Source organism: Poeciliopsis prolifica, unplaced genomic scaffold (genome assembly GCF_027474105.1).
Source record: "Poeciliopsis prolifica strain line A6 unplaced genomic scaffold, Auburn_PproV2 SCAFFOLD015, whole genome shotgun sequence".
NCBI lineage: Eukaryota > Metazoa > Chordata > Actinopteri > Cyprinodontiformes > Poeciliidae > Poeciliopsis > Poeciliopsis prolifica.
Window position 1 is genome coordinate 578,528 of NW_026562390.1, and position 26,781 is coordinate 605,308.

Below are 26,781 nucleotides of genomic sequence, written 5' to 3' on the forward strand. Positions count from 1 at the left end.
CAAAGTTGTAACCTTCAGTTTAATTGGCAGCTGTTGTTTAAAAAAGAAAACACATTTATCTGTTCAAAACATTTATTCAGTGAGGGGATGGTGGGCAAAAACATATGGTTCCCTCATCATAACTCTGGCACACAAGGAGCAAATTCTACCAAAATCACAGGAGTTATTGTTGATGATGAGTGGAATAAACAGCGAAAGAATCTTGCTGGTAAGTTAAGTTGTTCCCATATTATGGAGGGAGAACAGATTATTTCAGGCTGCTGAATTATCCATTCTCTCCTCTTATTTATTCCCCATAACTTTGGGGAATAAAGAACTGTTTCCATATTCTCAAAAACCTTTACATACACACTACGTGTTGGGAAAACTGTGTTTGGTGACTGACTTTTATTTCTGCCAGGCTTTACTGAGAAAAGTTGGAAAAAGAGCGACTCTCTTGGTGTTTAAAATAACACAAAACAGCGTCAGAAGATCTTGTTTATTTATTTATTATACAATTTTTTAGAGAACATCTGCCAATTAAACTGAATGTTACAACCTTGACATGGTTATATAAGATGTTTTTACCGAGAAATCGATCAGAAGCGACGTGAAAATGATCAGATCCGCCTCTTTCGCCTCTCTGGCTGTAATGCGCGCTCCCGACGCAGGGGGAACAGATTTTCACAGGGGAACCGGTCTGACGTAACTGCTGAGAAAGGCCAGCGGCCGAGCAGTGGAGAGAAGCTGTAGGAACACTTTGGACAGCAGTGATGCTTCTGAGCTGAGGGTCACCGAGGGCAGGACGTCGGCTCGGTGAAGCTCAGGCAGTCTTCTTCCCCCGGTTCGAGTCCTGGTGATGGAGTGAGCCTGAGGCAACGGAATGCAGAGGGAGCCTGGAATGTGACCGCTGGGATGAAGGAGGAGTTGGGGAGGTGGTGGGTCGAAGCCCAGCTGACGAGCTATGGCAAGCCGTTTTAACATAAATTCGGTTTTGCCGCCCTTACATTCCAGATATCTGAAATTGTTTTATGACCAGACGTTTTAGCAATTTAAGATATCTCCAATTATATTTTGACTAGACAAAATACCTATTTGAGATATCTCTAATTACATTCTGACTAGTCAAAATGACGTCAAATTTACCATTGAGTTGGATGAGGACTTGAATTCAAGATATCTACAATGAATTACTGACTATCTGAAAGACACATTTCAGATAGCTACAATTTAATTATGACTAGTCAAAAAGTAAATTCAAGATATCTCGATTGTAGTTTTCACTAGTCATAATTCTAATTAAAGATATCTCTAATTAGTCCATAATTCAAGATATCTTAAATGTATTTTTGGATAGGACAAATGTAGTTTTGACTAGTGGAAATTAAATGATAGATATCTTAAAAGCAAAAAATGACAAGACAAAACTAAATGAGAGACATCTTGAATTATAATTTTGACTAGTCAAAATTCCTTTTAAGATATATCTAAATGAATTAGAGATATCTTGAATTATTCAACTTTTCTATTTAAGATAACTTGAATTAATATTCTGTCTAGTCAAAACGTGTCTAGTCAAAACGTAGCATTTTGGCGGACATCATTCTAGCCTGAGGCTACTTGACTGTGCTGTTCAGTGGTTCACAATGTCAGGTCAGTCCAGCTCAAATACTCGTGTTTTTAACACAATATTCAGCACGGCAGCTCGTGCTCGACATGAATTAAGAAGTACCGATAAGTTAAGAAGTATGGATAATTTATTCTCTGCAACAACAAGACTTTTTGACGTGAAGTGCAGAGAAGTCAAGGTAAGTGGACAGAGAGCCAGTCCATCGCAGTCTTTGTTCATTATGAGAAATCAAATTATTGGCTTTCACATTTTAATTTAATTTCACTGTTTTCATAATTATGTGAGAAGCCGTGGTAGGCGTTCCTTATTGAAACTTGTGAGAGTGGCAACCCCAGTTAGCATACTCAATGTTACAGAATATCAGTTAGCATGAATGGAGCATCAATGGTGTGATTCTGTTAGTCTAATTGTCTTTCTTGCTACTAGTAGCAGAAAGAGCAACAATATGTAACATTGATGTTTAGTGAGTAAATCCTTGGTGTTTATGTCCAGCAGAAACAGAAGAGGCTCCATGGGGAGATCTGTCCTCAGAATGTCCTCAATCTCCTGTTTCATTTCCTCCCAGAAGGTTTTTATTTGTGGTCAGAACCAGAAGACGTGTGTGATGACTGACCATTCAGCACATTCCTCCAACATCTATCTGTGGTTGGAATCCTGGGAGTGAACGTTTTTAATGGAGATCTATTAAATCTGGTTTGTACTTCCCAGTCAAACTCTTTCCAGATTTGGTTTCCTATCCCTTTATGGCACAAAAACGCACAGAAGAAAACTCCACTCCATGTTTTATCAATCTCCAGTTCAGTCCAGTAAATTGATGCTCTCAGTTTTCCCATCAATCCACCAATGGAGACTCCAAACTGTTGATGTCGTCTCTTCCAGAATCCAATGTGATCATGTTGATCCGGGTGGATTCCACATCCAGAGGTTCTGCTGCTGTCAGGACCGTCCTACCATCCAACCGGGTCGTGACCCTAATCTGTTGTTCAGATGTTCTTCATCTATTTGGATCCTTTGAACAAATAATAAGTTTGCTTTATTTCCTAGTTGAACCTTTTTTTCAGGAGCTTTTCTGCTTGTTTTTTCTCTCTGTTTGGAGAAAATGTTCATTTCTGATTTCTACTCAAAGTTTGATCTCTCTTCCTTTTAATCTACAGGATTATTAGATTACTGATGAACTGGAATCAAACAACATGATGAACAGCTGATGTTTCTTTTTCTTCTCTGAATAAACTGATTTATATTTATGCTTCATGGTATCAAATTCTTGTCTCAATCATTAAAGTCAAAATCAACAGTTTCCTCTTACTGCCTTTCAAAATAAAACAAATATTGTTAAAATATGTTTGATTCAGTCAGATTATTAAATAGTTAATCTTCTCCACTTGTAGAGTTTAATGATTGTGAACTAAAATACTTCCTGTTGTTCAGGTTGAATAAGTGAATGTAAATGTTGCTCCATGTCTCCATCTAGTGGACTGATAGTAGAACTGCAGCAGCTGATGGCAGCTTCCTCTGCTAATCTTTTTTAGCTGCTGTTGCCAGTTTCATCTAACAGAGCTTGGAAATTAATTTCTTTCACAACAATTTGTGCCAACCTGGACACTCGGCTCCAGAGAGTGTCCAGGTGAAAGAGAAAAGAAAGAGAAAGACAGAAAAATGCTAAACAAATGGAAATGCTTCTATTTCTGAACAAGAATCTTTAGTCTATAAATTATAGGCCTCCATCTAGAAAAACAACAAAATGAACCCAAATCGATTTCTATTGGCTTCTTCTTCTTCCCTCTGTCTGAGCCTCGCTGAGGTGCATCTGACCTCTGACCTCCACCCTGTCCTCCTATAGACCAGATGATGTCCCTCTCACACCACCAGCTGATGAAAGTGATCCAGTAGATCCAGTGGATCAAGAAGATCAGGAAGATGAAGAAAACTTTCATCATCTCCAGGCACTGAAGTGTCTGTTGATCCTAATTTTAATGTTTGACCCCAGAGAACTGATGAAACTTTTCCATCCAGGGTACAACTGTCAGGTCTCCTGTTGGACATTTGGACTGAAACTGTGTGACTGAACTTTAAGAACCTCTGCTGGTCTGCTGTCCAGCATCAGCATAGAGAAAGAAAATATAAATAGGATTCAAAGCTGAGAGAGGAGAAGACACAACTCTGAACTGGTGATGCTTGTTTCATCTGTTGACAACATGGATATCAACTGAGGAACGATCTGGACAACCCAAAGATCCAAGACCAGAACCAGTTGGACGGACAGAGAGCCGGAGGAGAGAGACGGGGAGGATTTCACTGCAGCGACGCCGACAGCAGGAGGGAGAGAGAAGAAAAAGGAGACATTTAAGATATACACACACACACACACACACACACACACACCCCCCCCCCCCACACACACACACACACACACACACACACACACACACACACACACACTGCTACTGCATGAAGACTGCTGGCTTTTAGCCCCGTTCATATTTATAAATTCTTTAGTGAGAAAAGAATGACTTCAATAGATTTTACGCTCAATAAATAGAGAAACTCTTTCAAACTCTTTTAATTCTAAATTCTGAACAGAAGGACCAACACTAATGATCCTCTAAGTGTCCATGAACCACAGATTGAGAAACTGTGAAGGGAAACTGCAATCACTTCAATTCTGCAATGAAATAACTAAATTGACCCTCAGATGGTTGAGTTTTATTTTTGTTCTCCTTGTTGAAGATCTATGCTGTAGTTACATATTACTATGGGAATAAACAAAACATCTTTCAGGGTTAAGAATCTGAGATCATTAATACTGCAGTGTTTATAACATTTTGGTAAACCAGATGATATTTATTGCATTTAAACTGAATAGAAGAAAATTCTTATAAAATAGAGCTGTGATACATTTGAACTAAGATGTTAAAAATACCTTTTGTTTTCCTGGAACTATTTTTTATAACAAAATCTAAAATTAGTGAAGCTTCAGCAGAAACTTGATCAATTTGTTGTTGTGATCCTAAATTATATTGAGATTTCTGCTTTGACTGTAAACACATCACTTAAAACAGGATCCTGTAGATTAGAGTTCAGTTGAAACATTAAAACATGTTAAAAGGAGAAAAATCAGACAATCTTGAAGCTTCAGTCAATTTGATAATTACAATTTGAGAAAATAGACAAAATGAGGACTGAATGGAAATTATTAACTGGGATGAAATTTTGACTGGTTCCAAATTCTGACTATTTGTTTGTCTGTTTCATGTTGGAGTGAATGTTTGTGTGTTTTGTGTTTGATAAATATTGTTCACTAAACTAAAATTAGTTAGTGGTGTTTGATTAAGCAGCTTTAGTGAGAACGCGAGCAGCAGCGTTCTGCATCACCTGCAGCTGTTTGATTGATTTATTGGACAGGCCTGTGAAGATGCTGTTGATCCAGTAGCTGCTGCTTGCATTCTCACTAAAACTAGGAAGATAGAGACATAACACCAGTTTTAAAGTCCCTCCACTGGCTCCCTGTAGCTCAAAGAATAGACTTTAAAATACTGTTGTTAGTTTACAAATCACTGAACGGTTCTAGCACCACAATACAGCAAAGATCTGCTTTTGTATTAACCTTCCCAACCTCTCAGTATTCTGGTTCTGGTCTGCTCTGCATTTCCACTTTGGTACCCTTTGCAGCTCAGTGTTAATCTGTTTAATCTGAGAGATTAGCTCCAGTCTAACACTGCAGTGAGGATTAAAAGAGGTCAGATAAGGTGAGGGACGGAGGAGAGGTCACCATCAGGAAGTTTGAACCTCTGCAACAAACTGCATTTTAATCACAACCAGCTGCTGATTTTACTGTGTTTTGGGATTTCCAATTAAATCCTTTATTTTCCACTTTGGGTTGAATCAGGTGTGGCCCACATTGGCGCTGTGGCGGGTCATATCCATGTTGATTTATTCTCAGCTAAAAACAGGTTTACTTTTTGTTATCAGATGTAAAATATAGCAGAGATGCAGCGATCAGACCTTTTCTGTCCAACACTGATCTCCAGTTTTCATTCTGCTCTGATCTTCCAGTTCCTGGGATTTTTTCTCCAAAGACAAAAATGTTCTGCAGGTTCTGAGTTTCAGGTAGAAGTTCTGAATGAAAAAGAAAATATTAAGATTTTCCACTTTATGGTTCAAAGCATTGACCTCTGACCTTCGTGGGATGGGAATGGTTTAGTTTAATTAGGGCTTTCTGAAAGGCAGAGTTGATGAAAAAGTCTTTTTAATGTAAATATTTAAATTTGAACAGAAAAAGAACAGAATGAGCAGCAAATGAACCAAATGCAGAAGAAAAATGTTTTTATTTAAAACACATGAAGAAAAACTGCAGCAAATTTACAAAAGGAAGATTTAATATTCAAATCTGACATGTTGAGAAAAATAGGAGCCGATAGAAACAGAAAATGATCAGATTGAGAAAAACTGATCAATATTTCAATGAAATCTGATGAATGAAAGGAGAAAAGAAGAGAAACAACATCTTGATATTCAGTGTGAAGCTTTGACTGGAAACAAAGAGAAAAACATGAGGATCCTGCAATAAACCTGGAATAATCCTGGAATATCCTGAATAATCCTGGAATAATCCCAGCTTCCATCTTTAAAGGACTGGAAGAAGAAAACGTTTCCAAGGACTCAATCAGAATCGTTTCACTAAGAAATGGATTGTAGAGACTGAACTATCTGTTCAACAGTGAGAGAGTTTCTCTGACAGGAGGAAAAACTTTAGACTCTTTAGACTCAAATCAGCTCAGAAACACTGAAGAACCATGAAACCAGAATCCAAATCCAGGAACCAGAGGTTCAGTGAATGTGGTGTTGAAGGTGTGGAGGAGGATCAGTGAGTCAGAGGAGACTCTGTAGAAGGACAGAATGCCAGCAGGACAGTCCACATACACTGCTACTCTGTTAGAGCCAGAGGAGGAGAGATAAGTTTCTATGTTATTGTGCCTGACAGAGGAACCATAAATATTAGAGCATCTCAGACTCCATGAATGATCATTATCCCCAAACAAACAGTCTCTACTGTCTCCTTTCCTCCTGATTCTTCTGTAACTCACTGATATATCAACATCTCCTCTCCACTCGACCTCCAGTAACAGCGACCAGTCAGACCAGTTCTACACAGCAGCTGAGGCCAGTAATCAAATCTGTCTGGATGATCAGGATATGACTGAAGCTCCTCAACACGTTTCACTTTCCTGTTGTCTTCAGACAGTTTGAGTTTTCTGTTCACTGTGTTTGTGTCGATGGTGAGTTGACAGGAATCTGACGGAGAGAACAAACACAATCCAGCTGCAGTTATTGATCATTTATTGACACTTTGACTCCTGAATGAGTGATGTGACAGTTTGAAGATGGTTGAATGTGAGCTGCTTTGTTGTCATGAATCAGATGAAAAACACACTTACATTTCCTCAGATCTGGAGTCAAGAATCGGCCTCCAGCAGGCTCCACCCTGAAAGGAGGAGGGGGTCAGACCATCAGTCTCTTTCAGCAGCAAACATGGACATTACATGTCTCTCAGACACACATTGTCCTCCACTGAGACAGGAACAGTCCAACATGTGGATTGCAAACTGCAGTGGATGTAGGAAGGACAGTTGGTGCTGCAGCACAACTCATTTCTCCAAACACAGGAAAAGCTCCAACAGAGAGGAGAAAGGAAATCCCTCAGTAACAACCTGAAGAAACTCACTGAAGCCTAAAAGGACATCAGGAAACTAAGGAAACATTTCTGGAAGCTCAACCTGATTTAATAATCAGCATTAAAATACAATCAATCTAAACTCTGATCAACACCTGGATACCTGATCCATCCACACTCCCACACACAGATGAAGGAATGAAACACTAAACAGCCCTGCTGCTGAAAACCTGCTGTGGCCTCACTGTAATATCCAGAAATACAAACATTAAAAAGGAGAAGCTGCATCACATTCAACAAAGATTCAACAAGAATCAAAGATTTGATCTCTGAGCTCAGACTCAAACCAGGGAGAGGCTTCCATCATCACACACCTCTGACAAACACCTCCAACCTTTCAGCACTTCCTCTACCAACCAGCACCACCAGGTGGCGCTGCACACATTTTACAATGAGCCCAAGAAGAAGAAGCAGCATCCTGAATCCAGCAGCTGCAGTAATGGCTTGAAAGTGTCCAAGGAGCATCTGGAACCAGAACCAGCAGATCCAACAGTCCAGAGAGTCTTTGTTTGCATCTTTCCTCTCAGATTTCCAAGCTGCTCTGAGAAGGAAATGACATCATCACTCTACTGATGATGTCACGCTCTGATGTCACTGATCAGGAGCTGCTGGTCTTCTACATTTCCAGCATGGAGGACAGAGAAGATCTCAGCTCTGATGAGGAGCTGGCCTGCCTTCACACTGATAGAGGTCAAAGAAATATTTCCAGATGAAGTCAGACTAAAATGTTGGATTGTCCTGCTGTTGCAATCAGAGGCCAAGAAGAAGCTTCAAGTTCTTCTCCTGTTCAGCTCCACGTTCCTGTCAGAGACTTCAGCTCCTCATGAGGAGAACAACTAAAGCCTGGAACAGACTGACACCAAACATCCTGACATCTCATCCCTGAACAAAGCTTTGCAGCATCAAGGTGACTCTTAGCACCATATATGGACAGATTTCCTCTAAAGGGGGCGGAGCCTGGATTGGAGGAACCAGCAGCTGCTTCCAGGAACAAACCTTGGGAACCTCTGGAGGAGAACATGGAGATGAGATTCCTGCTTTAATCAGTGGATTCATTGATAGAAAACAAGACAAATGAAATATCTGAGAGCTGCAGCTCCATTTTCTACAGATCTGCTGGAACATCAGATAGAAATGAAGAATTTCATCATTTCACATCAAATCTGTTCATTTTCCACAGACACAACTGAATTATTGATCTGAACTGGTTCTAAAGGTCTGGATGGTAAAAACATCCATTGTTTTTCTGTCTCATTAGCTTCCAGAAAGAGTTGAAATGTTTCAAAAGCTTTTATCCAGCAGCTCAGTAAAGATCTCTCCTCTTTCCAACCTGATTAGTCCATGAAGCAGAACATCTCTGCTGCTGCAGCAACAGGAGGAAACTTCTCCAGATCTCAACTTCTACACTCTGACTGCTTGGAAACGATCAGGGAGGAACAGCCTTTTCTCCAGGCTGTTCCTCCTGACTCTAGCGCCACCTACTGGCTGTTCACCTGAGGTGGAGAAAGAACTCAAACAATGAACTGAAGTAAACTACAAAGAAACAGACAAAATGTTCTCTAGTAAAAGAACCACAATAACAGTTTCACTGGAGTAAAAGTAATGAAGCACTGGCTTTATAAATACTTAAAGTTATTAAAGTAAAGTACTTGCTGAATGTATTACCTAATGGCTAATATAATATCATTAAGTGCACTGATCAATATTTAATTTTAATACATCAGTAATGAGCCATTTAATGATCAATGCTGCAGATAAATCATGTTTTATTGTGTTTTCTCTCTGTGACAGTTTAGATGGTAATAAAATCTAACTGAACTTCTGTTATTAATTTAGTCAGAGTCCCTATTAAATGATTAAACCATCCAACTCTTTAATTTTCCTTGTGAGCCGTTCTTAGTCTGGAGAATATTCCAGAAAACTGGGTGATGATCTCTGCCTCCAGATTAGGCGTCTAAATATTTAATTATCAAATTAAACATCAGCTTCAAACTAATGTTTCCCAGCAGACTGACTAAAGACATTTCTCCCTCTTCCTCCTCTCTATCACCTTCTCTGCTCCTGCAGCAGGTTCCTCCATACCTGAGAGCTTCCAGTCTCCATGTGATCCTTCAGTCCAGCCGACAGCAGCTTCACTCCTGAGTCTCCTGGATGATTGTAGCTCAGGTCCAACTCTTTCAGATGGGAGGGGTTGGAGGTCAGAGCTGAGGTCAGAGAAGCACAGCCTTCCTCTGAGACCAAACAGCCTGATAAGCTGCAGACACACAATTCATCACATGATGAGAAAATGAGAACATGGAGGTAGAGACCAAGGACTGAACAGATGGATGGATGGATTTATAACATGTGGATTAAATAATAAAGCCAACCAACTGCTAGGATCTGTAATTATGTTTCTTTTTGCACCTTAGATGCAGCAATTTGTCAAGAGCCCAGAGTTACCTGAGAGTTTCCAGGTTGCAGTTTGGACTCTTCAGTCCAGCAGAGAGAAGCTTCACTCCTGAATCCTGCAGGTTGTTGTACTCAGGTCCAGTTCTCTGAGACTGGAGGACTGGGAGCTGAGAACTGAGGACAGAGCTTCACAGCTTCTCTCTGAGAGGTTACAGCCACTCAGTCTGAGGAGACAGGGAGGAAAATTTGGAATTAAACAATTCATAAATATTTACATCTTTATTTCCAATCAACAATGTTCCTCTTTACTGATTTAAGGGACTGTTTTATATATAATCATGTTGCCTTTTGTTGTGAACTGGTTCAGTCCATATTTGGGTCTCCAGTCATGAAGGACTGAACTAAAGGCAACAAGGAGGCTGGCAAGAGAAATATTAAATTCCTCTATGAACCAAAAGAATCCATGTCAGTTTTAACAGAAAGAGTCCAATGAAGCCTGAGAATCAAGGCTGGGCTGAAGATCAGCATCAGGCTCAGTTTGAGGATCAGCATCAGAGCTGATTTGAGGGAAAACAGCAGCTTGAATCAAAGCAGAGCAAATCTACAGTTTCATCTTTACATGTTTTAACTGTTGGATACAGAGATGGAAAACTGAGCAGTGACTGACAACAATTATTATTTGAACAAGAATCAAATTACTCAGTAAATGTATTGTATAAAGAAATCTCCTCTTGTTTGAGGAAAAATTACAACAAAACTAATGTTGGAAAAAACAAAAAATTCGCTCCTAAACTAGTCCAAAAACAAGCATTAGCCAAACATTAAAATTTAACCCAGTATTTAAATTAAAGAGTTGTGAAACTTAACTCTGATAGGAAACAGTTTCAACTGATTTTCTCTCTCCAACCTCTTGGTTCCACATGGAGGTATATTTGGCCCCCTGCTGCTCTGAATACCATGTTATTGTGATTCCAGTAGATGGGTTGGTTTCCCAGGTTCATTCAGAACCATGTAAAAATGGAGCTATATGGTAATAGGATGTTCTTTGCAAAGATACAAAGTCAAAATTAACAGAAATTATTTTAGTTATTCAACTGTCATAAAAGACAAAATGATGTTCAGAATATCAAGTTATATTTTCACCATGTGATTCATTCATTTATAAATCCCATCGTTCCAAACTAAATATTTAATTGTCAAACTACAAATTTAGCTTCAAACTAAATGTTTTTAGTCACCCAGCAGACTGACTAAAGACATTTCTCCCTCTTCCTCCTCTATCAGACCTTCTCTGCTCCTGCAGCAGGTTCCTCCATACCTGAGAGCTTCCAGTTCAGTAGGAAATAAAAATCAACATCAGTCACATATACAATGGATGAGGAAATCTAACAACTGCTGGGAGGAAGGATCTGCACCAGGATGCAGCAACCTGTCAAATATCCAGAGCTTCACTATCAATTTTAGCCTGAACCCAACCTTTCTAAATTTCTCTCTTCTTGGTTCATTCAGGCTGCAGCAAAGGAAAAACAGCCATGTTTGTTTGTTGAGACTTAGCATGATTACCCATCTCACAGTAAGACATTTATTATTATTTTACTCTACAATTGAAAAAAACATTTGCATCAGAACTGATAAAATGAAATGGACAGAAATCTGGTTTCACCAGGATGTAGAACATTTTACCTGAGAGTTTCCAGGTTGCAGTTTGGACTCTTCAGTCCAGCAGAGAGAAGCTTCACTCCTGAATCCTGCAGGTTGTTGTTACTCAGGTCCAGTTCTCTGAGACTGGAGGACTGGGAGCTGAGAACTGAGGACAGAGCTTCACAGCTTCTCTCTGAGAGGTTACAGACACTCAGTCTGAGGAGACAGGGAGGAAAATATGTTATTAAACAATTCATAAAAATTAATATTTTTTAATGTTTCTCGTGGACAGAGAAGGATCTATCTTATTTTATACATATTTATGATGCCTTTCATTGTGAAATGGTTCATTCTATAATTGGTCCTCCAGCCTTACAGTTTAGAACTACAGCCAACAAGGAGGGTGGAAAGAAAATTAGAAAATTCCACAATTAACTAAATTAATACAATTTAAATTTAAACATAAAGAGGGGTTTTGCTGCTGTAATATGTAATAGTATTCTCTGTTGCTGTATCTCCTTTACATATCCCCCCAGTGAGACACTTTGAAGAGACAATGCACCAATATATAAACTGAAACATGAATTTACATTTACATCATTTTATGTCTGTCAAAAATAACTGCATTAACATTCTGTGTCCTTACAGAGCTTTGTTGGAGGCTTTAACCACTGGCAGCAGCCTCAGAAGAACCTCCTCTGAAGCAGAGTATTTCTTCAGGTCAAACACATCCAGATCTTTTCCTGATGACACTAAGATGAAGATCAGAGCTGACCACTGAGCAGGAGACAGTTTATCTGTGGAGAGACTTCCTGAACTCAGAGACTGTTGGATCTCCTCCACTAGAGAACGATCATTCAGTTCATTCAGACAGTGGAACAGATTGATGCTTTTCTCTGCAGACACATTCTCACGAATTTTATTCTTAATGTACTGAACTGTTTTCTGATTGGTCTGTGAGCTTCTTCCTGTCTTTGTCATCAGACCTTGTAGGAGTCTCTGATTGGTCTGCAGTGAAAGTCCCAGGAGGAACCGGAGGAACAAGTCCAGGTGTCCATTTGGACTCTGTAAGGCCTGGTCAACAGCTCTCTGATGGAGAGACTTTAGTTTAGGTTTATTAAATAATGAAGATTTCTTAGATTCTTGTTTTTCTTCCATGAGGTTGACACCAGAGTTGATGAAGGTCAGATGAACATGAAGAGCAGCCAGAAACTCCTGAACACTCAGATGGACGAAGCAGAACACCTTGTCCTGGTACAGACCTCTCTCCTCTATAAAGATCTGTGTGAACACTCCTGAGTACACTGAGGCTGCTCTGATATCGATGCCACACTCTGTCAGGTCTGATTCATAGAAGATCAGGTTTCCTTTCTGCAACTGATCAAAAGCCAGTTTTCCCAGAGACTCAATCGTCTTCCTGCTCTCTGGACTCCAGTGTGGATCTGTTTCAGCTCCTCCATCATACTTGACCTTTTTCACTTTGGTCTGAACCACCAGGAAGTGGATGTACATGTCAGTCAGGGTTCTGGGCAGCTCTCCTCCCTCTCTGGTCTCCAACACATCCTCCAGAACTGTAGCAGTGATCCAGCAGAAGACTGGGATGTGGCACATGATGTGGAGGCTTCGTGATGTCTTCATGTGGGAGATGATCCTGCTGGCCTGTTCCTCATCTCTGAATCTCTTCCTGAAGTACTCCTCCTTCTGAGGGTCATTGAACCCTCTGACCTCTGTCACCATGCCAACACACTGAGGAGGGATCTGATTGGCTGCTGCAGGTCGTGTGGTTATCCAGAGGAGAGCAGAGGGAAGCAGTTTCCCCCTGATGAGGTTTGTCAGCAGAACATCCACTGAGGTGGACTCTGTAGCATCAGTCAGGATCTCCTTGTTGTGGAAGTCCAGTGGAAGTCGACTCTCATCCAAGCCATCAAAGATGAACAGAACCTGGAAGTGTTCAAAGCTGCAGATTTCTTTGGTTTCAGTAAAGAAATGATGAACAAGTTCCACCAAGCTGAACTTTTTCTCTTTCAGCACATTCAGCTCTCTGAAGGTGAATGGAAATATGAACTGGATGTTCTGGTGGGCTTTGTCTTCAGCCCAGTCCAGAGTAAACTTCTGTGTTAGGACTGTTTTCCCAATGCCAGCCACTCCCTTTGTCATCACTGTTCTGATTGGTTGATCTCTTCCAGGTGGGACTTTAAAGATGTCTTCTTGTCTGACTGTTGTTTCTGGTCTGTGTGGTTTCCTGGATGCTGTTTCAATCTGTCTGACCTCATGTTCATCATTGACCTCTCCAGTGCCTCCCTCTGTGATGTAGAGCTCTGTGTAGATCTGGTTCAGAAGGGTTGGACTTCCTGCTTTAGCAATTCCCTCAAACACAGACTGGAACTTCTTCTTCAGACCAGATTTAAGTTGATGTTGACAAACTGCAGCAAGTTGTCCTAAATTAACACAATAACAACATTCATATATGAAAGTAAATCCTTTTTGAATTTGATTTTGTCACTTCAGCAAATGTGTAATTTATCTATTATTTCAAATCTCTTTAGAAATCCTCTTACTGAGCTGCAGAAGGTCAGCCAGCTTTTCCTCCTTCATCCTCCTCAGGAAGTTCAGTGTGATCTTCATCACTGCCTCTCTGCTGCTCCTCCTCTGTTCTTCATCATCACCTTCCAACACCTCATCATCTCTCTGACTCTCTGAATGTTCTGGGTAATCTGGACTCAGAACTTTCTGGATCTTCTTCAGTTCTTTCTTCACAAAAGTAACAATGTTGTCCTCCAGCAGCTGGAACAGAATAATAGATGAAGGAAACATCAGAGTGAAATCATGGAGCCAAACACCAGATGGATGTTGGACAGACTGACAGTCCTCTGGTCTACAAAGTGCAGCATGAAGGTGACTTTGAACAGAACTCATGGAAAAGTATTTGTTGTTCATATACAGACCATAAATATGGAGTCCAGCTGTGTTTGATGCTGCTGGGCAGATGGACCCCTGGGAACCTCTGAGCTCTGCTGGTCCACTCTGTGGAGGAACCAGGAACAATTAGGAAGTGAAGAAATATTCATCTGGAGGTGAGCAGTGAACCAGGTGATCTAAGTAGTTGTAAAGATTTAATGTTCCTGCTGATCCCATTAAGAACCAGCAGAACCTCTGATGGTCCACATCAGCTCTGTTTGGTTGAGTTCCAGCAGATCTCACCAACCACATCATGAAGCTTTCCTTCCCTGCTGAACTGCTCTCACAATGCACACAGGAACCAAGTCCTGATGGACCAGAACGGCTTTACCAGGTATTTCCCAGTGGAAATATGATCCACTGTTAGTTTGACATGGAGCCAGGAAGCAACAGAACATCATCATCAACATCCAGAGATAAAGATATGAAGGTGTTTTCATGAGAACAGAGCAGCTGATTTCTGTAGATAATGGATCAAACCTCTGGAAATATAACTGGAAACATCTGAGTTCTTACTGGTTCAGTTTCCATCGTTACAGCAATTAGATACAGCTCACCTCTCTGATGATGGAGATCCAGGAGATTTAAGGCTGGGTGGTTCGTCCTTTGACATGTCACTCTTAAAGGAGACACAGCTGGGTTCTGGTTCTGGTTCTGGTTTGAATCTCTGATGGATCCTGACAGAAACATGATGAATTAAACTTAATCAGCAAAGAGGAGCAGCAGCAGCTTCATCACCACGTCTGTTCTGGCCTGATATAGTGAACGCTGTGTGAAAAGGGCTGTGGACAGTTAGAGATGGTGACCTCACCTCTGACCTTTGCTCTGGCTCTCATCTTCCCCACACAGAGTGGTTTTAGAGGGAGGGACTCCCTCCTCTCTGTCCTCACACTGATCCATGCTGCTGAATCCACATCAGCTCACACACACTTTCTAGCTTCACCTGCAGAGGAAACACACATCATTCATCTGCACATCAACTCTGATCATCCTTTACATCATTAGTGCTGGAAAAAGATCAGCTGCTCCTCCTCTGATTGGCTCTTCTTCTCTGCTTCATATCAGTGTCAGGTGAATGCAGTGAGACAGCAGAGAGGCAGAGGAAGCTGCCATCAGCTGCTGCACTTCTACTATCAGTCCACTAGATGGAGACATGGAGCAACATTTACATTCACTGGTTCAACCTGAACAGGAAGTATTTTAGTTAGTTAATTTTTAAACTCTACAAGTGGATTATCTGCTACATCAAAGTTCAACTAATTAATAATCTGACTGAATCAAAGACATTTGAAAAATAATATGTCATTTTGAAACAAAGCAGTGAGAAACTGTTGTGTTTGACATCAATTGGTGAGTCTGGAGATTGATTTCAGGAACTAAAATGATGAATTATTTCAGAGAGGAAAACAGTGAAACATCAGCTGTTCATCATTTTGATCGATTCCAGTTTATCAATGACCTAATAATCCTGTAGATTAGCTTTCAAACAGCAGAGATTTTAGTTGTTTAGCTGAAATCAGAAGTGAACATTTTGTCCAAACATCAGAGCAGAAACAAGCAGGAATATCCTGATGACAAAGTTCAAGTAGGAAACAAAGCAAACTTACAGTTTGTTCAAATGATCCAAAGAATTGATGAAGAAAATCTGAACAACAAGCTGAGACCCAACAGAACCACGGTAAATCCAGACTGGTGCCACAAATAAACAGGTTAGTTTAAACTTTCAGTTTAAATTTTCCAGTCCTGACTTGTTTCTCCTTCAGAGGAGAAACAAGTCAGGACTGGTCTGACTGAGTGGGAGACAGAGGAAAGTTATTATGTTGACGCCTGAAGACAGGATCACTTCTCATAAAACTGGATCTGCTGTTATTCTGCTGATCCAGGTTCTGTTCAACACCAATGGAACCAGAACCTTTTTAACTTGGAACCAACTGAACTCTTTGAGTAAAATGAACTTTGTTCTTTTATTTTAAGAACTACTGACAACATTTCATTTTAATTTATTAGCAGAAAATGAGAAATGGTGAAAATAAGGAAAAAGATCTTCAGACCTCAAATAATGCAAAGAAAACAAGTTGATTTAGAAACAATACTAATATATGAACTCAGGAAGAGATCAGAAATCAATATTTGCTGAATAACCAGGAGGTTTTCAATGAGCTTCAGTGCAGTGGCCTCTTCTTTTCTTCCAGAGCTGCATGTCAGAGACGGTCAAAAGTGATCAGAACCAGAACCAGTTCTAAGGTTTCATTATGAATGACTTTAGGGTTTGTTTGTTTCTGCTCACCTGGAACACCAGCTGGGTGGAGTCAGTCTGAGTTCCTTCATCATCTAAAGAGAACATTGAAGATCCTCCTGGAAAAATGGAGCTTTGGAAAGAAATCAGCAGGAAGTGAAAGAAAAATGGATCTTCATCACTTGTGAAGTGGACGACATCAGAGTTGGATTCAGTGGAGTCACATGAAGAACAGAAAACTGAGGCTAGAATAATAAACATCATGCTAAATATCAGCTGCAGCTAATCTGTCAGAAGAAGCTTCAGGTTGAATCTAAAGGAGGCTGAAGATCTCAAAGTGGATGAGAGGAAACCTGATGAGCTCTACAGTCCACTAGATCCAGATCAGAACCCTGGAGAACATCTACGCTGGAAGCAGAACCACAAGCTAGAAAATATCCAGGTTTCTATCCAACCTGAACACAGGAAGTCCTTTCTTCTTCTGCTGCAGCTGAGAAGGTCCTGCTGCAGAACTGGAGCCACACAGTTCCTCCACAGCAGAACAGAAGAGGTTCTGGAGGAGACCAGGGTCCACATCTGGACTCAGAGTTCTCCTGAGCTTCAGCAGAGCTGCTGGCTTTGGTTCTGATCCGCCTCTGTTCTGGTGTCTGATCTCCAGAGAGGATCTGAACCGACCCATCAGAACTCAGTGGAGGTGGTGGAGGATGAGGATGGGGCGCGGCGAGGTTTTTGCTACCAGAAACATCGAGCCAGGAGAATTCTTGCTGGAATATGTTGGAAGACACATCACTGGCTCTGAGGGAGAGAAACTGTTTGAACAGTATTCAGAAGTGGATGCAGCATTTTTGTATTTTAACAAATTCCAAGGACAAACCCACTGGTAAGTTCAAATAAACCTCCAAACTATGAGTCTAAGTCCAGGAAAAAGTATAATTTTGTCTATTTATTCATTTTTTTATAGCATTGACGGCAGTAAAGATACAGCAAGACTTGGAAGATTCATGAATGATGACCATGTCAAACCAAACAGCAAAATTAAAATTGTAAGTATCATAGTCAGAAGTCACTCTTTGTTAATTTATTATCTGTTTCATTAAAAAAAAAAAACAGACTGAAATTAATTTGTGTTTGTGCCTTTGTGATCAACACGTGTTGGATGAGCAAAAAAAAAAATGCATCTCTGTCCATTTGCTATCACAAAAATACATGCAGGGGAAGAAGTGGTCTTTGATTATGGTGATCCTAACTGTGAATGGCGACAGGTATGTAACTTTTATTTACATATATTTATATTTTCTTCAAAGCATGTTTTCCCAAATAACATAAATCTTAGCGATTATATCTTCATATTTGATTTTTGTGCTATATAAACCTTCACAAATTCCTTTAAACATCTGAAAACTCAAAATTCAAAGTAAAATTTCAAAATACTGTCCATGATTAAACAAACCATTGTTTTAATCCTGCATAATTCATTTAATGCTGTAATTGTAATTTGTTTTAGAAGCCCGCTTCATCATCTGGGAAGAGCAGATGGAAAAGAAGGTAAAGATGTGTGGCAGTTTCATTCTTCATCTACATTCACTGGAGAAATTCTATAATTTTTCTAGTATATTACATGCTTGTTCTATGTATTTAATTGGTTTTCTATCAACTAATTGAGATTTTTTTTGCTCAACATTAAAGGAATCCCGGTGGAAGAGCTCTCTGGAAAATCTGCAGACTGAGCCTGACGTGAAAAAAATTGATGACCTTGTCTACAATCTGAACACTAAGATTAAAATGGATGCAATGGAGCAGAAGTCTTTTTAGGACTCTTGTCTGACCGTGCTGTCGCAGTGAAGAGAGTTGTCAAACATGTTGCCAAAAACGAATTGAAAATTCCAAACTTTTTATGTTCAGAAAAATTACAGATGAAACATTTGTTGCAGCTCCTTGCTGTGTTGGAAGACTCAGACTTTGTCTATTTTCTCTCCCCTCTTTGTGAGTATAATCTCAAGGACTTGATCGAGAATAAGGATTTTCCGGAACGACAAAACCTGACTGACCAGTGGAGATTGAAAATCTGCGAGGAGTTATTGCTTGGACTTCAGGAACTCAACTCGCATGGAATTTTGCACATGGATCTGAAGCCTGAAAACATCCTGTTTGGTGAATTAAGCTGAATGGGCAAATTGTACTGTACTGTGTATTTTATGGTTTCTCCTACATAGTATGTTGTTTTTAAGTTATTTAAATGTTTGTATTATCATTATTATTATTATTGTTTTAATTTACACACATATTGAAACACATAGAAAGGTGTATATATGTGTGTGTGTGTGTGTGTGTGTGTGTGTGTGTGTGTGTGTGTGTGTGTGTGTGTGTCTGTGTGTGTGTGTGTGTGTGTGTGTGTAAAACAAAAGTGCACACTTTGATAAGATTATGTTGTGATAATTTTATGACAAATTATATTTTATTTGTCTACAGATATAAACAATAAGATATATATTGGAGACTTTGGGGCAAGCAAACTGGATCCAGCACAAAGCACCACATTTTCCAACATGGTTGTAACTGTATCCTGGATAAGTTATGAGTATGCTATGGAACACAAATACAAGAAGGGTCAGAAGTCCAGGTATGTTGACATTGAAATACTAATAAAACTGTCGGGTGTTGGAGTTAGGCTGGGTGGGGAACCTTTTCTTTCCCACCAGATGGAGCCAGAGGGTGGCAGTCGTTGGAGGGTGGATCCCGCGCACCTGTGCGTAATCGCATCATCGCAGCCAGCATAAGAAGAGCGGGCAGGCGGTTCTCCAGCTTGAGTGTTATCCTTCAATGGTACTCAGAGCCCCCTCTGAACCTGGTGTCGGTGTTGTTGTGCGTGTTTGCAAGCAACTAGAGACTATTCTGAAATTTCTCTCTCACAGGATTATCTCCCGCGGAGCCGCGGAGAAGTTCTTCCTGAGACCGTGAAGCCTGATCCAAGAACTGCCGAGACTGGCCGAGACCCGCTCTTTACCTGCCTGCCCTCCAACGGCAAACCCATCTGACGCCAACCCTCGGATCTGGACCGGACCCCTCCACCTGTCAGTCACTCCCCCCCTCCTCCCAGCGGAGACCACATCCATACCAGTAAGCCCGTTCCTGTACTCTGTTGATTTTTTCCGTATTATTTCACTTACCTCATCTCTCACCGTATTTAGCACGGAGACGACCCTCACCCAAGACCCCCCTCCGAGACACATCACAGAATTTCTATTTATTTTTGTTCCAATAAACTTATTTCATTTTTCCAAATCGCTTCTCCTCGTTTGTGCGCCTGCATGTGGGTCAGGCGTGTTGCTTCAAATATGACAAAAACTGCATATGATGTTTGTTTTTTGCTTATCATTTTTCACTATGCATTGTTTGGCAAGTACATTTTCAACAGTTTATTAAAGAAAGGTTATTATTGTGACTGCTACAGAACATTGTTTTAATGTAATCTGTAATTTTAGGTTGCGGGATGCTTGTTGCATTACATCCTGACAGATGGCCAACATCCCTTTCAAACCACAACACCATACTTTGAGAAACCCTTTCAGATATTTGAAAATGTCAGAATGGGAAAATTCACTCTTCTATGTGATGAAAAATGGAGCAGCCAAACAAATATGATTTCCCGGATGCTGAGTACATCACTTAAAGATCGTCCCACCATTGAAGAAGCCCTTCAGGCATTCATGTGTGAGTACCATTGCTTTAAATATGCCATATAATGCTATGGGCTAAAAATACTATTTAACTCATCAAAACTGATTAACTTTGTTTACAGGTTTGACACATCAGGTAGAATATACTGAAATCACAAACAACACTGGGTCTGAGAATCAAAATAAAGTAAGCAATTATTTTAATTACTTTAGGGTAGAGCAATACAATGATCATTTCATATAAGAGACTACAGATCTTTCCACAGTGGAGATTTTGTCTTACTTTGTATTCCACAAAATATATTTATTGTTACTTGATATAGACATTTATTCACTACTTTTTGTTATCATTACATACAGGATGGATCCCATTCAACAAATTTCAGTGTTGAATCCTCTGATGGCACAAACAACCAGAGTATGGTTACAGATCTTGCTGACACTGCTCCCAGTAACCTGCTGCCTTCATCTCCGACAACAGAAGAGGAATTTTCTGATTGTGGAAAGGTAAGAAAGGGTTTAATTACTCAAGAACAAGGTTCCCTTTCTCAGGAAATGTCAGAGGATGATGACCAACCACCAGGGGGAGAAGAAAGTGCAACTGAAGTACCCCACAGAAAACCACCTTCGACAACTGACATCATATTTAAAATGTCATCCAATACTGCACATGTGTGTATGACAAGAAAAACTGTTGTCTTTACTGTGAGAAGCTTTACTCAAAAATAACAAGACATTTAAAACAGAGGCACTCAGACAAACCTGATGTGGCCAAGACGCTTGCACAAAAGCAAGGATCAAAAAAGCAGTCCTTGCTTTTTAGTAAAATAAGAAACATGGGAAACTTCCAACCCAATTGTTCTGTTACAAAGTCTGGAAAAGGACAAATCATTCCAAAACGGCAAGCAACATATCCAGCAGCTGCATCCGACTACTTTCCTTGCAAGTTTTGCTTTGCTATGTATGTCAAATCAGATCTCTGGAGACATCATAAGCACTGCAAACTTCGCTCAAAAGAAGACATTGCCACAAGAAATGTTCAGGCAAGTTCTTCCATGTTGCTGCCCACGAACACTGTGATTTCCACTGGACTTCAGACGGTTCTCCAGGAAATGAACTATGACAATGTAACTCAATTATTAAAGGCTGACTCCCTTATTATTTCACTGGGTGAGAGAATGTTCCTCAAAAATGGAGAAGTTGGACCGCATCGAGCAGACATCAGAAATAAGATGAGGGAACTTGCCAGACTTGTTCTGACAGCAAGAAATATTGACAAAGACATTGTCTTTTTGAAATACTTGATCTGTCCAGGAAAATTCAACACAGTCCTCGAGACTGTAAAACAGGTGACTGGCTTTAATGCAGTTTCCAACAGGTTCACAGTGCCCTCAACTGCACTGAAACTGAGGCATTCTCTTGTGAAAGTGTCATGTATTTTGCAAGGAGAGGCGCTGCGTCAAGAGAATCTTGATTTAAAATCAAAAGCACAGCAATTTGTCGAGTTAATTGAACTGGAATGGTCAACACATGTGTCATCTAATGCCCTGAAAACACTGTATCAGAAGAAATGGAATACGCCACAAATACTGCCTTTGTCAGAAGACATCAAAAAGCTCCAGGACCATCTGAGAAACCTTGAGATAGTCCACAAAAGAAATCTCAATGATCAGCCAACACAACATTCATGGAGTCAACTCTCTCAAGTCACTCTGACACAGCTAATACTGTTCAATCACCGTCGTGAAGGAGAAGTCTCAAGAATGGAACTCCGAACATATTTAGAAAGGAGCACACACTGTAAGTACGATAAAGTTTGGAGAGCCTTTCAGCATTTGAAAAAAAACTTTGTGAGAATCTCACCAGAGTAGAGATACGGGGAAAGACGGGCTGCAAAGTGCGTGTGCTGTTCCCAACAAATATAAAAGAGTCTGTGGATCTTCTGATTAAAACGAGAGAAGAGGCTGGAATCTCCTCCACCAATCCCTACATTTTTGCTCTTCTATTTTTTGGATCCCAAGAGAGCATTTGTGGATGTGACTGCTTAAAACGGTTTGCAGAAAGCTGTGGAGCTCAACAACCACAGAATCTCACGTCAAGCAAACTACGGAAGCATGTAGCTACAGTTTCACAACTCTTAACCTACAAAACCATAAACTAGACCAGCTGGCAACATTTATGGGCCATGACATGGAAACCCACAGGGAATTTTACAGACTGCCTGAAGAAACACTCCAACTGGCAAAAGTCAGCAAACTTCTTTTTGCTCTCCAAGGTGGGATGAGCAAATTTAAAGGGAAATCCCTAGAAGAGATTACACCAGACATCAACTGTAAGTAAAGGATTTAAAATATGTCTCTTTTGAATTAAATAATGCAATTTGTTAGCAAAAAATAAATGTGTTTAAATATTTTTTGAAAACATTTTGTTACAGCTGCGGACTCCAGTGACTCCGATGCAGACTTTCAAACTAAGGGAACGGTTAACAACAGTCAAAAAGGTAAATTTTCCCACTCCTGTGGTAAAGGAAAACATCTGCACTTAATGAAGTTTTTAAATTATATTGTTTTAATCTGATGTAAACTTTTCATTGCCACATATATTTTTTCAGAAACTTCCAAGGTTGATCACGGCAAAGTGAGACCATCATCCAAAGCGACTGAGGGCAGGAAAAAGGCATCATGTCCATGAAGTCAAAAAGGTATGTTTATTCAGTCCTTTCCATAATATCCTGTCTGCAAAAAAACTTGACTTTTATTTCCTAAATTTGGTGTTGGTGATTTTTATAATCAATTTATTCATTCTTTTCTCTCATTTTCTTACAGGCAAATCCAAACGGCAATGGACGGAGGCAGAAAAAAAGATTCTCATTCACCATTTCAAGGACTCCTTAAAAGAAATGAAGATCCCTGGGAAAGCAGACTGTGAGAGATGCTTGAACGACAATCAGATCCTAAGGGATAATGGGAGAAATTGGAAAGCTGTGAAATATTTTGTACACAACAAAATAACAGCTGTGAAGAGGACTTTGTGCCAAGAATGACAGCGCAAATGCTTGGAACCATGTATTCTTTCACATAATCACAAATATTATGAAGCATCAATTTTTTGTCCCTGAAAGCTGACAGCTTCTTTAATGGAGCATCAGTGTTTTGGGCTCCAATGCTGGTAGCTCGCATTACGGAGCATTAGCATTTTATGCCTAAAAGCTGATAGTTTACATCAGGGGTCACCAACCTTTTTGAGACTGGGAGCAACTTCACGGGTACAGAGCAACACGAAGGGTACTTGTTTGATGCAGCCTTTATAAGTATATAAAAAAAATCCCTTCTCACCCACCGCGGGTGGTTCTTATCCTCTGAGCTCGGTCCTCTACCAGAGGCCTGGGAGCTTGAGGGTTCTGCAGTATCTTGGCTGTGCCAAGGACTGCACATTTCTGGACTGAGATGTCTGATGTTGTTCCTGGGATCTGTTGTAGCCACTGCTCCAGTTTGGGGGTTACTGCCCCGAGGGCCCCGATGACCACAGGCACCACTGTGGTCTTCACCTTCCAGGCCCTCTCCAGTTCTTCCCTGAGGCCCTGGTATTTCTCCAGTTTCTCGTGCTCCTTTTTCCTGATGTTGCAATCACTTGGTATTGCTACATCTACCACAACGGCTTTCCTCTGTTGTTTATCCACTACGACAATGTCTGGTTGGTTCGCCATTACCATTCTGTCTGTCTGGATCTGGAAGTCCCACAGGATCTTAGCTCTGGCGTTCTCCACCACCTTTGGGGGTGTTTCCCACTTTGATCTTGGGGTTTCCAGTCCATATTCTGCACAGATGTTTCTGTACACTATACCTGCCACTTGGTTATGTCGCTCCATGTACGCTTTCCCTGCCAGTATCTTGCACCCTGCTGTGATGTGCTGGACTGTCTCAGGGGCCTCCTTGCACAACCTACACCTTGGGTCTTGTCTGGTGTGGTAGATCTGGGCCTCTATTGCTCTGGTGTTTAGGGCCTGTTCCTGGGCGGCCAGGATGAGGGCCTCTGTGCTGTCCTTGAGTCCAGCTTTTTCCAGCCATTGGTAGGATTTACTGATATCAGCCACTTGGGTTATTTGCTGGTGGTACATCCCATGTAGGGGCTTGTCCTCCCATGATGGTATCTCTGGCACCTCAACCTCCGTTCCCTGTTGTCTGAGACATTCACTGAGCACATTGTCTGTTGAGGCTTTGTCCCTGATGTATTTATGGATCTTAGTTGTTTCGTCCTGGACAGTGGTTCTCACACTCACTAGTCCTCTGCCTCCTTCCTTGCGGCTCGTGTACAGTCTCAGGGTGCTGGATTTGGGATGGAACCCTCCATGCATGGTTAGTAGCTTTCTAGTCTTAATATCTGTGGCTTTTATCTCCTCCTTTGGCCAGCTAATTATTCCAGCAGGGTATCTCATACCATGAGAGATACTAAGTTGCATAACATGCCGGCTCAGACGTCGCCCGGCCAAACAAGGTCTGCGTCAGTTGTTGGGGAACCAGAGCACCTTGATGACAAATGGGCTACTGGAACAAGACGGAAATGGGCGAGAGAACATATATATATATATATATATATATATATATATATATATATATATATATATATATATATATATATACATACACATACATGTTGAGAAAAATAGGAGCCGATAGAAACAGAAAATGATCAGATTGAGAAAAACTGATCAATATTTCAATGAAATCTGATGAATGAAATAAAAAAATAAGAAAAACAACATCTTGATATTCAGTGTGAAGCTTTGACTGGAAACAAAGAGATAATCCTGGAATAATCCGGGAATAATCCCAGCTTCCATCTTTAAAGAACTGTGTTAGGGTTAACACCTGTTGAACATACTTAAACAAAAACAGAAAAGACAAGAGTCAGTTATTCTTTCTTACTCGCGAGGAGAACGGACAGAGATGTGCTTCAGTTACAATCTCCTACCGCTCTGAAACACATTTGTCTGCTCCTCTCTTTTTATTGTTTTCAGGATCCCTAATCACAAGGACACTGTAGCTCTAAAGAAAGGGGAAAACAATTCATCACACAGCTACAGTGCCAGTTCTTATTTCCTAACTAAGTCAAATACTCAAGACCAGGAGACTACAATCCCTCTGGGATCTGTATTTCTTTTATCTTTGAATCAAGGAGTCTGTCACCTCGGAGACGGATGGCCAGAGCGACACCCAGCCTGGTAGGAAGAATGGGTCGTTTGCATACAATCCAGAGTCTCAAGACCTGAACTTTACGACCCCAGAGAGACAACAAACAACTGCAATCTCAGGAAATGCAAAGACAGTACCTTGAGAATGTGTATTGTGTTTGCCACTCCTTCTATGCAACACAATTATCTTGCACGTGATAATCTCGTTCCGTACACATATGGTAGTAAATCTTCACAGTAACAGTTTTACAGCATTCCAGCAACTCAACAAAACAGAGCACTTCACCAGAAATAACCCTTCAGGAAAACACTATCTCTGCTTAATGATCAGAGTAAATCAACAACATAGAAACATTCTTAATCCTATAATGAGATTAACTTAAAGGAAAGCATAAAATAAAGATACATTGTAAAGATCAATGAAATAACAAATATTTGATTAATTATATCACAATTTCTCCAACAGACTGGAAGAAGAAAAAGTTTCCAAGGACTCAATCAGAATCGATTCACCAAGAAATAGATTGTAGAGACTGAACTATCTGTTCAACAGTGAGAGAGTTTCTCTGACAGGAGGAAAAACTCAAATCAGTTCAGAAACACTGAGGAACCAGAACTGGGCCACCAGAATCGAAATCCAGGAATCAGAGGTTCAGTGAATGTGGTGTTGAAGGTGTGGAGGAGGATCAGTGAGTCAGAGAGACTCTGTAGAAGGACAGAATGCCAGCAGGACAGTCCACATACACTGCTATTCTGTTAGAGTCAGAGGAGAAGGAGAGACGAGTTTCTCTGTTATTGTGACAGACAGAGTAACCATCAATATCAGAGCAGCTCAGACTCCAGGAATGATCATTCCATCCAACACACAGTCTGCACTGTCGCCTTTCCTCCTGATTCTTCTGTAACTCACTGATATAAAAACATCTCCTTTCCACTCGACCTCCCAGTAACAGCGACCAGTCAGACCAGTTCTACACAGCAGCTGAGGACAGTTATCATATCTGTCTGGATGATCAGGATATGACTGAAGATCCTCCACATATGTCACCTTCCTGTTGTCTTCAGACAGTTTAAGTTTTCTGTTCACTGTGTTTGTGTCGATGGTGAGTTGACAGGAATCTGATAGAGAACAAACACAATCCAGCTGCAGTTATTGATCATTTATTGACACTTTGACTCCTGAATGAGTGATGTGACAGTTTGAAGATGGTTGAATGTGAGCTGCTTTGTTGTCATGAATCAGATGAAAACACACTTACATTTCCTCAGACCTGGAGTCAAGAATCGGCCTCCAGCAGGCTCCACCCTGAAAGGAGGAGGGGGGGTCAGACCATCAGTCTCTTTCAG

At 40.6% G+C, this 26,781-nt stretch overlaps 1 protein-coding gene, 1 long non-coding RNA gene and 1 pseudogene across 3 annotated transcripts; 2 read left to right on the forward strand and 1 right to left on the reverse strand.

Moving 5' to 3' along the window:
* Positions 1 to 5,915: 5,915 nt before the first annotated feature.
* LOC129366342 (NLR family CARD domain-containing protein 3-like) lies at positions 5,916 to 13,775 on the reverse strand (annotated as a pseudogene).
* A 1,789-nt stretch (positions 13,776 to 15,564) lies between these two features.
* LOC129366347 (uncharacterized) lies at positions 15,565 to 17,597 on the forward strand. Its single transcript, XR_008606611.1, has 3 exons — positions 15,565 to 15,680; positions 17,225 to 17,446; positions 17,528 to 17,597. It is a non-coding gene; the product is annotated as an uncharacterized LOC129366347 (long non-coding RNA).
* A 1,771-nt stretch (positions 17,598 to 19,368) lies between these two features.
* Positions 19,369 to 24,804, forward strand: LOC129366337 (uncharacterized). 2 transcript variants are annotated; one of them, XM_055040116.1, is made up of 8 exons: positions 19,369 to 19,389; positions 19,479 to 19,683; positions 20,049 to 20,277; positions 20,366 to 20,430; positions 20,604 to 22,575; positions 22,678 to 22,743; positions 22,855 to 22,944; positions 23,069 to 24,804. In XM_055040116.1, the coding sequence occupies exon 5, from the start codon at positions 21,080 to 21,082 to the stop codon at positions 22,112 to 22,114; it is 1,035 nt and encodes a 344-aa protein (XP_054896091.1). In that variant the 5' UTR covers positions 19,369 to 19,389; positions 19,479 to 19,683; positions 20,049 to 20,277; positions 20,366 to 20,430; positions 20,604 to 21,079; the 3' UTR covers positions 22,115 to 22,575; positions 22,678 to 22,743; positions 22,855 to 22,944; positions 23,069 to 24,804. The 2 variants fall into 2 exon arrangements, with proteins under 2 accessions (XP_054896091.1, XP_054896090.1); XM_055040115.1 differs by lacking the exon at positions 19,369 to 19,389 and having other exon boundaries at positions 19,427 to 19,683.
* Positions 24,805 to 26,781: the final 1,977 nt, after the last annotated feature.